This window comes from Silene latifolia, chromosome 3 (genome assembly GCF_048544455.1).
Source record: "Silene latifolia isolate original U9 population chromosome 3, ASM4854445v1, whole genome shotgun sequence".
NCBI lineage: Eukaryota > Viridiplantae > Streptophyta > Magnoliopsida > Caryophyllales > Caryophyllaceae > Silene > Silene latifolia.
The window spans coordinates 103,560,774-103,570,426 of record NC_133528.1 but is presented as its reverse complement, the minus strand read 5'-3'; the positions used below and the strand labels follow the sequence as shown (position 1 = coordinate 103,570,426).

General features: G+C 37.4%; 1 protein-coding gene across 1 annotated transcript; it reads left to right on the top strand.

Moving 5' to 3' along the window:
- Nucleotides 1–227: 227 nt before the first annotated feature.
- Nucleotides 228–956, top strand: LOC141649420 (uncharacterized). Its single transcript, XM_074458110.1, has one exon. It carries the CDS (start codon nucleotides 228–230, stop codon nucleotides 954–956), a length of 729 nt encoding a protein of 242 aa, XP_074314211.1.
- Nucleotides 957–9,653: the final 8,697 nt, after the last annotated feature.

Here is a 9,653-nt window from a genome sequence, read left to right as displayed (position 1 = left end):
TAGTGTTGGAGGAAATGGAAGCTGAGGAGGAATCAGGCCAAGATCAGGTTGTAGCTCACCCTGACACAGGGCACAACTTGGTCTTATGGAGAGTTATGCATTCATAACAAGCACCCTTAGAAGCTGACCAGAGATCCCTGATCTTCAGGAGTAGATGCACAGTTCAGGGAAGGGTTTGTAACTTGATCATAGATGGAGGGAGCTGTACCAATGTGTCCTCCATCACCATGCTCAACAAGCTAAATCTGGTGACTCAGGATCACCCAAATCCTTACAAACTCAGATGGTTAAACAAGGGAGCAGAGGTTAAGGTTGACAAACAATGCCTGGTCCTATTCTCTATTGGGAAGGTATACAAGGATGAGGTACTGTGTGATGTTGTACCCATGGATGCTTGCGACCTGCTGTTAGGGAGGCCATGGGAGTTTGACAGGAATACAACTCATCAGGGAAAGGAGAATATTTACAGCTTCAAGCATGAAGGTAAGAAGGTCACCCTGACCCCCTTACCACCAAATCAAAGAAACTATGGGAGCCCAAACATGCCAGAAGAGATCAGTGGTGTACTGTTCCTATCTGAGGCTGCCATGATTCAGGAAATGAAACAAGAACAACCTGTGTTCATCCTACTGTCCAAGGAAGTGATTGAAAGAGAGGGTTCAGAGTTTCCTGCAGAAATTGAACCTTTGATCCATAAGTTCAGGGATGTCTTTCCAAAAGAACTACCTAGTGGACTGCCACCCTTGAGGGGAATTGAGCACCATATTGATCTTGTACCAGGTGTTGTACTGCCTAACAGACTTGCTTACAGGAGTGATCCAGCAGGCACCAAGGAGTTACAACACCAAATTGAGGAGCTTATAAGCAAGGGCTTTGTCAGGGAGTCTCTAAGTCCTTGTGCAGTCCCTGCATTGCTTGTTCCTAAGAAAGATGGAACATGGAGAATGTGTACTTGACAAAGAGAGCCATCAACAATATTACTGTCAAGTATAGATTCCCAATTCCAAGGTTGGATGACATGCTTGATGAGCTGAGTGGTGCCGAATTTTTCCAAGATTGATCCCGGCAAGGATACCATCGGTGAGAATCGGGGAGGGAGATGAATGGAAGACTGCCTTCAAAACAAAGCATGGGTTATATGAGTGGCTTGTGATGCCATTTGGCCTCTCAAATGCACCCAGCACTTTCATGAGGTTGATAACTGAAGTGTTGAGGCCATGCTTAGGCCAGTTTGCTGTAGTGTACTTTGATGACATACTGGTGTACAGCAGCAGCAGAGGAGAATATCTCAGGCATCTTGAAATGATTTTTAAGATTCTCAGGGAGCAGAAACTGTTTGGCAAGTTGGAAAAGTGAACCTTTATGGTTGAAGAGGTGACCTTTCTAGGGTACATTGTCTCTAGAAGGGCTATATCGGTAGACCAGGAGAAAATCTCAGCAATCCAGTCCTAGACAGTCCCTAAAACAATCACTAAAGTTAGGGAATTCCATGGATTGGCTTCCTTTTATAGAAGATTCATTAAAAACTCCAGCTCAGTTGTAGCACCAATCACTGAGTGCATGAAGAAGGGAGAGTTTCAATGGACTGACAATGCTCTATAGTCCTTTGAAAGAATTAAGAAGTTGATGTGTGAAACCCCTATCCTGAAGCTGCCAGATTTTGATCAGCTGTTTGAAGTAGAATGTGATGCTAGTGGAGTTGCCATTGGAGCAGTTTTAATTCAGGCTCAGAAACCAGTAGCCTATTTCAATGAGAAGCTAAATGGGGCTAAACTGAAATACTCTACCTATGATAAAGAGTTTTATGCTATCATCAGAGCCATGATGCACTGGAATCATTACCTGAAGCCCAAGCCATTTGTGTTACATTCAGACCATGAGGCACTGAAATATATCAATGGTCAACACAAATTGAGTTACAGGCATACTAAGTGGGTGGAGTTCTTGCAATCATTCACTTTTTCCAGCAAGTACAAGGAGGGAAAACAAAATGTGGTAGAAGATGCTTTGTCAAGGAGACACACCTTACTATCAGTCATGGGAAACAAGGTCCTTGGGTTTGAATTTATGAAAGAGATGTACAAGGAAGACCCTGATTTTTCTGAAGAATGGATAACTCAGACTGAAGGACAAAGGGTTCCGGGGAGCAAGTATCTCTTGCAGGAAGGGTTCTTATTCCAGGGCAACAAGTTGTGTGTGCCTAGAGGATCTTACAGGGATCTACTGATAAGTGAAGTTTACTCAGGAGGCCTATGTGGTCAATTTGGAGTCCAAAAGACCTTGGACATCCTTCGGGATCAGTTCTATTGGCCCAGAATGATGGGAGATGTCCAGATTATTCTCAGGAGGTGTTCAGTGTGTCAGCAGGCCAAAAACTCATTCCAGGCTGGTCCTTATACTCCTCTACCAGTGCCTGATAAGCCATGGGAAGATGTAAGCATGGATTTTGTTGTTGCCTTACCCAGGACTCAGGGGGGCAAGGATTCTGTGATGGTAGTTGTTGATAGGTTCAGCAAGATGGCTCATTTTGTGGCATGCAAGAAGACTGAGGATGCTGCCAGTATTGCTAAGCTCTATTTACAGGAAATTGTGAAGCTACATAGAGTGCCAAAGACCATAGTGTCTGACAGGGACACCAAATTCATGAGTTATTTTTGGAAAACCCTGTGGAGGCTTCTGAAAACGAAGTTCTTGTTCAGTACATCTCACCACCCTCAGACTGATGCACAAACTGAAGTGATACGTGCCTAATGTATAGTCTTTTTAGCCTATTTCAGCACGTATTTTCATGCATTTTTATACCGTTTTTATAGTATTTTGCCCCGAATTGGCTACGTTGGTTCGTTTTGTCCATTTTGTAGAAATGAACGCGAAAGTAGTAGAATCGTACCCTTTTTCGTCCTTTTTGCATGCATTTAGAGGAGACGGGATTTTCCAGAGTGAGATACTGCATTGGAATGCGTGAAGGCACGGATTACGAGGCAGTCGGTGACGAGATAGAGCTGATGTGAAGACAGAAGACTCGATCGAGCAGTTTTACCACTCGATCGAGTGGTTTTTACGTCCCCAGTTGGTCGATCGAGTAGTTTTCTACTTGATCCAAAGTTGCTGAAAAGAGAGTTACTCGATCGAGTAACTATTCTACTCGATCGAGTAGATTATGCTGAGTTTTGTTCGATCGAGTGGTTTTATTCCACTCGATCGAGTGGTTTCTGCTGGCGTGGGCTTTAATTAGCCCGTGAGTTGTTTTATTTCGATAAACTAAGTTGTTTTTCTATTTAAGCACGCATTTACTAGGTTATTAGGCATCTATTCATTATCTAATTTTCTACTATCAACATTACTGCGTTATTTTTCCTCTTCACTATAACTTTACTTTGGGATTTATTTTGCTCGGATTCGATTTTTCTTTACGCCGGATTCGCACGATTGTAATTCCTTTCTCTTCTCTTAATAATAATCAATCGTTTATTTGCTTTAATCCTTTGTTTCATTTCGTTTGCTCCTCTGCCCTAATTTACTTTTATGCACTTTATTATTTATTTCATTATGTTTATTGTTAATTCGTCATTTGTTATTAGTTTTGATATTAATAGCGATATGAGTAGCTAAACCTCTTGCATGTTGGGATTAGGGGATCTACGGTAGGAATGTGACGATGTAGTAAATGAAATAGATGAATTAATTGTGAGATTCTGTCACCATAGCAATTTAATTGTATTTATCGATTTAGTTGAGTGCACGCTTCTGAGTCATCTCTTTAATCTGGCTAAAATTAATCCTAGATCGAAAGATTGGACTAAATAGGCCTGCTATGAACAGTAGACTACCCTGACGAGAATGAAAGTTAAGTTAGTGGTATTTTAGGATAGAAAGTGGAACGAAATGACCTTTCCACATCTGTCTTGCACTAATTCGTCTGAGTTGTTTACAGCTGAGTCACTGGACTACCGTAGTGAACCGAATTCCCGACATGTCCCTTCTCTATCTGATAGTTTAATCCTATTTTCTTGCCTTTACTGCTCTTGTCTCTACTTCTCTTCCTTTAAACTTTGTAGTTTAGAAAGCAATTCAAACAACCCCCCCCCCCCCCCATTTGTGACCAAATAGACGAACTTCTACAGATATATTGCCTCCCTGAGGAGATCGACCTGACTTCCGTAGCTATATAGTTAGTTTAGTTAGTTTATTTTTGATAGGTACACGACAGACGTATCATGAAGTCACCAACAAAACATTGGGCAGGATCCTGAGATGCATAGTCAGCAAGTCCTTGAGGGATTGGGATTTGAAACTGTCACAAGCTGAGTTTGCATTCAACAGGGCACCATCTCACGAATCGGTCATAGTCCATTTGAGATAGTCTATGGGGTTAATCCACTCATGCCCTTAGATTTATCCAGTGTTCCAAGAGAGGAAATGAACCTTGATGCTAAGGCCAGAGCTGAACAAATGCTAAAACTTCAGTTAATCTAATTAACTAAAATTATTACACTTCGGAAACCAACTCCTTGGTCCCTTGAGTCTTCATAAATTGGCCTCCTTCTTTAGGATTTCGGAACGCCTTTCCGAAAACACCGTCTTCATGAAAATTCCGTCTTTAGATGCTTCATCTAATTAATAATAATTAAATTACATAACAATACCCTATTATAAAATTTGTAATAAAATTAAAATAAAAACAATTAATTAATTACAAATTAGGCGATACGAAATCGCAATTAATTACAAAACAAGTCGATATTCCCTTACATTACGGGAAATACCAACTTATACCTATGGCCATATTAGGAAAAATTACATAATTATAATGCTAAAAAAACATTCATCCAAATGAATAAAAATTGCATTATGAAAATGACATGCCAAATCGTCTAACTTACCAACAACGATCATTTGAGCTTGCTTTGACGGAACTTTTACCAATAAAAATTCATAAACAATTCTTAAAACAATTTTAAGACTTACTCATCATACTAATCTGGTCTAATATCAAAATAATTATTCTCAACAATTATCTTGAATTTATATGGGATTTAAAACATAATTGTGACAAAAATGATATAATAATTCTCAATTATCATACAAAAATTCCATTCAATTTAAAAATTTATGGAAAAATAAATTTCAAAGCCTTGAACATCCTGGTCTTACACCAAAAATGCCATGCAAGTGAATAATTTTTTTGTTTTTAAAATTTATTTAAAACGATTTCACAATTTAATCGGTAAAGCGACAATTTTTACGATTTAATTCTAAATCAAACCATAAAAATTGAAATGACTAAAAATAAAATTTCGTAAATTTTGAAACAATTTCCAGGAGCTAAAAATTAAAAAATTTCGAGCCCAAAAATTAAATTAATATTTATTTACAAAATAACCATTATTTACCAATTTTTATCAAATAAAAATCAATAAACTACCTAAATTAATCACATTAATTTAAATTTTCTATTTTTATCATAAATAGTACATGCATGTGGTTATTTCTAAATAAATATGCATAAAATTAACATGCAATCAATTTTAATTAACTCAAATTAATTTTAATGCATTTTTACTCAATTTTATGCCATTTTAAGTTATAAAAAGTGGAAAAATTTAACAAAAATCAAATTTTCATCCCATATCATCCTAAGACCATATTATTTACATGCAAGACCATATTATGTGATAAAACTAATTTTAATAACATAATATCAATTTTATCAATTTATCTCATAAATTACTAAAATCGTCTTAAGACAACATGCATGTATTTAACAATGCTCTGATACCACTTGTTAGTTATTTAGACCATGTTAATACTCATTTTATGATATTAAAATTACAAATTAACTTTGTTTAGTCTAAATCTACATGCATGCAAAAGAAAATACAAGAAGATGGTATTAAACCATCTTAAGACAAAAGTTCCTTACATTGATATAAGGCAAAATATGGGCACTACAAAGGTCTCCTACCTTTATAGTTCTTGAGCTATGCAACTATGGATGATCCTCCAAGAACACCAATTACCAATATAGGTAATCTCCTTTGGTGGCACCCAAGATTAACCCAAAATAATTACTACAAAATAATATTAACTAGATATTATTTGAGTAATATGTATGTATATTTTTTTTTTTAGCTGAAATGTGAGTATATATATATATATCAAAAAACCAAACGTCCATATACAAGATTAGGGGTTCGAACCCCGGAGAGCTCAAAAAATAACCATACAGCAACCAAACCTACTCAAACATATTCTCATTGCTAATCAAAGCAACTAAGCCAACCATTGGTGCTGTGACACAAACCAGGGCCTGCTTTGCTGCATCCTCTTCTTCCTGCAATATCCTCAATCTGTTTTGCTACAAATTCAGGCCTCGAACCGAGTCTTTGAAGTGTTGTATTGTTTCTCTGGTACCACATAGTATATAGATAGACATTGAATACCATAGTCATTGCTTTCCACTGTAGACTATTTTCCCTCCCATTCTGAGCTCATTAAGACTAGGGAATGATCTCCCCAGCCAGTAGCAACAAATGCCCTAATTCTGCACTGTAAAGTACATTCATAGAAGAGATGAGCCATCGTTTCAGGTAGCTCCCCACAGATGAAGCACAAGTTGTCCTCACAGAAACCAAACTGGTGCAGTCTGGTTTTAAGATTTAATCCTTCCTGCATAATAAGCCAAGTGATGATTGAATGTTTGGGTATGTTCCAACTGTTCCATACCAGAGAGCACCAATCTACCTTAGGTTGTTGATTGCATAGCCATCTATATCCATTCTTGAGTGTATAACCCTTCTCATCAGGCACCCAACAGTTCTCAACAAATCCCTCCTTCAGTTTTTCCTTAGTCTTGCATATATTTTTCCAAGTCTAGGGAGAATCTGCAGGGGGAGAATAAGAATGCCGGTTCTGGTTTTTCTGGTACACATTACTTATCCACCTTATCCACAACCTGTCAGCTTTGCTATACACCCAATTCACCAGTTTCCCTACAGCTGCCCAGTTCCAAGCCTCCACTTTCTTAATGCCTAATCCACCAGCATCTTTAGGCATAGTAACTCTATCCCAAGCTACTAATGGTACCCTGTGGTAGTCAGGACTTCCATCCCAGAGATAATCTCTACAGATTGCTTCTATTCTCCTTAGCACAGCTTTGGGAATCAAGAACATAGTAGCCCAGTAAGTGTGAAGAGTGTTTAGCACTGAATTGATGAGGGTAATCCTGCCTACATAAGAGAGTTTCTTGGCCCCCAAACCTCTAATCCTTCTAATAATTTTTTCAGTTAAACAACTACAGTCCTTCTTGCTCAATTTACCTGGCTGTATTGGAACCCCCAGATATCTGAATGGCATTGTGCCCTCCTGAAACCCAGTGACTCTCAAAATATCATTCTGTAGCTCAGGTACCATACCACTGAAGAATATTTCAGACTTTGTATTATTCATTCTCAAACCAGAAGCATTAGAGAATGAGGTGAAAACCTTCATATGAAGCATAATTGAAGGAGCATCCCCTTTGCAAAACATGAGAAGATCATCTGCAAACATCAGGTGGGTGAGCTTTAAATTCTTGCAGAGTGGATGATAGTGAAAGGGCCATCTCTCTGTAGCAAAAGCAATAAGTCTAGTCAAGTACTCCATGCAAATAGTGAAAATTAGAGGGGAGATTGGATCACCCTGTCTAAGCCCTCTTTGCCCTTTGAAATAGCCAAAATTGCTTCCATTCAGGACCAGAGTAAAGGAGGTGGACTTGATGCAAGCCATGACCAGATTTGTGAAATGAGTAGGGAAGTTGAGGCCAGAAAGAAGCTGCTCCACAAAATCCCATTCTACAGTGTCATAAGCCTTCTGGAGATCTATTTTGAAGAGGCATCTAGGAGATACATGGCTTCTAGCATACAAATGCACAATATCTTGACAAATTAAGACATTCTCAATAATTGACCTGCCCTGGATAAAAGCTCCCTGATTGTCATGAAATATGTATGTATATTTGATGAACTAATAAATATTATTACTTTGATAATATTATTAGTTTATATTATATGTGTTTTTAGATGAAAATGATGAACAAAATAAGAAGAAAAGTTGGTCTCTAAGTGTTGTAGAAGTTCCGGCCAAAACACCCTTAAAGACCAAGAATTCCTTCAAATTTTTCCAACATCACAAATGGTGTAATTGTATGGGTATTTATAGGCAAATGTGGAGACAATATTAAGTGGAAAAATGCCAGTTAATGGACACTTGTGATGTCCTCATAAAACCGATACAAGTGGACATATTTGAGTCCATTTTGTTTTTCGACATTTGCCCCACAAATGCTTATAAGTCTTATATTTAATTATCTTACATAATTAAATATTAATTTAATTTAATTATTTAACACCTAAATAATATAAATTAACCACCAATAATTACTTAACTATTAAGTAATCATAAGACCATTTTATTAACATACAATGTGTTAATATTAACCCATTTAGCTAATTTTACAACCTCTTGTAAAATTTAATAGCTAATTGATTCTACCTCAAAACATATGTAGCGTATTAATTAATTAACAATTAATTAATAAATTTTAATTTATTAATTTATTATTTAATATCACATAATTAAAAAATAAAACTCCTTGTTCCGAGTTCGTAACCCGTCATCAAATAATACATACACGCGACTAATTAAAAGTCAAATAATACAAGGAATTAATTATCTCGTATCTCATACAAACAATTAATTTATTCTATTTGGGCGTCATCCTATAGGTGTGACCTAAAGGGATCACCGATCACCGCCACACACGACAAGAATGTCAAACTCTAGTCAGCCAATCATTACCGATTAACGATGACCAGCTGACAAATAAAAAGATAAATCCCTGATATTCCTTTTACGAGATTTAATATGTAAACGCACTTATTGTGGAGGACACTACTCCAACACCTTTGTATTTCCTTTTTAACAGTTTTGGACTTTGGCTTGTATCACTTAAACTTTATTACTATTTAAGTACGTTTCCTTATTGTCATTTGATTATCATTGCCTCGGGTAACCGAGATAGTAGCACTTTCATGCCTTAAGTGGCCCTGGTAAGGCACTTGGAGTATGGGGGTGTTACAAAGTGGTATCAGAGCGATGATCTTGAAACCTGTAACAAATGAACCTAATGAACATAGGGAGTCAAAATAAAATGAACCCGGGTAGAAGTTGTAGGAGCTAATGCAAAGACTTGGGAGACGTCCTAAAGTCGCGAACTCGCCCTACAATTTTGAACCGGTCACCATGGAGTGTGTGTCGGGATCGCTATGTGTTTATCTTGTGAATGGTGTATCTAGATAATAATGTGTGGTATGAATCGGTGGATGCATACATGTGGAGGATCGGAGATGTGTTGGGAAAGATGACGATGATGTGATTTTATATGTTATTGGTTGAAAGCATGAATGCATGATGGTTGATTTATAACATGGCATATTAGAAATACGAAAGGAAAGTTACTTTTGTTTGAGCATACAAAGAGATATGTATATATATGTTGTTGTTTGTCGTTTTGCATAAAAGTATAGATAGTTGGAAGTGTGAGTTTGAACATGCGGGTAGTGTACGAGTCTGTATGACTCGATCGAGTGAGGGGCACTTGATCGAGTAGGTGA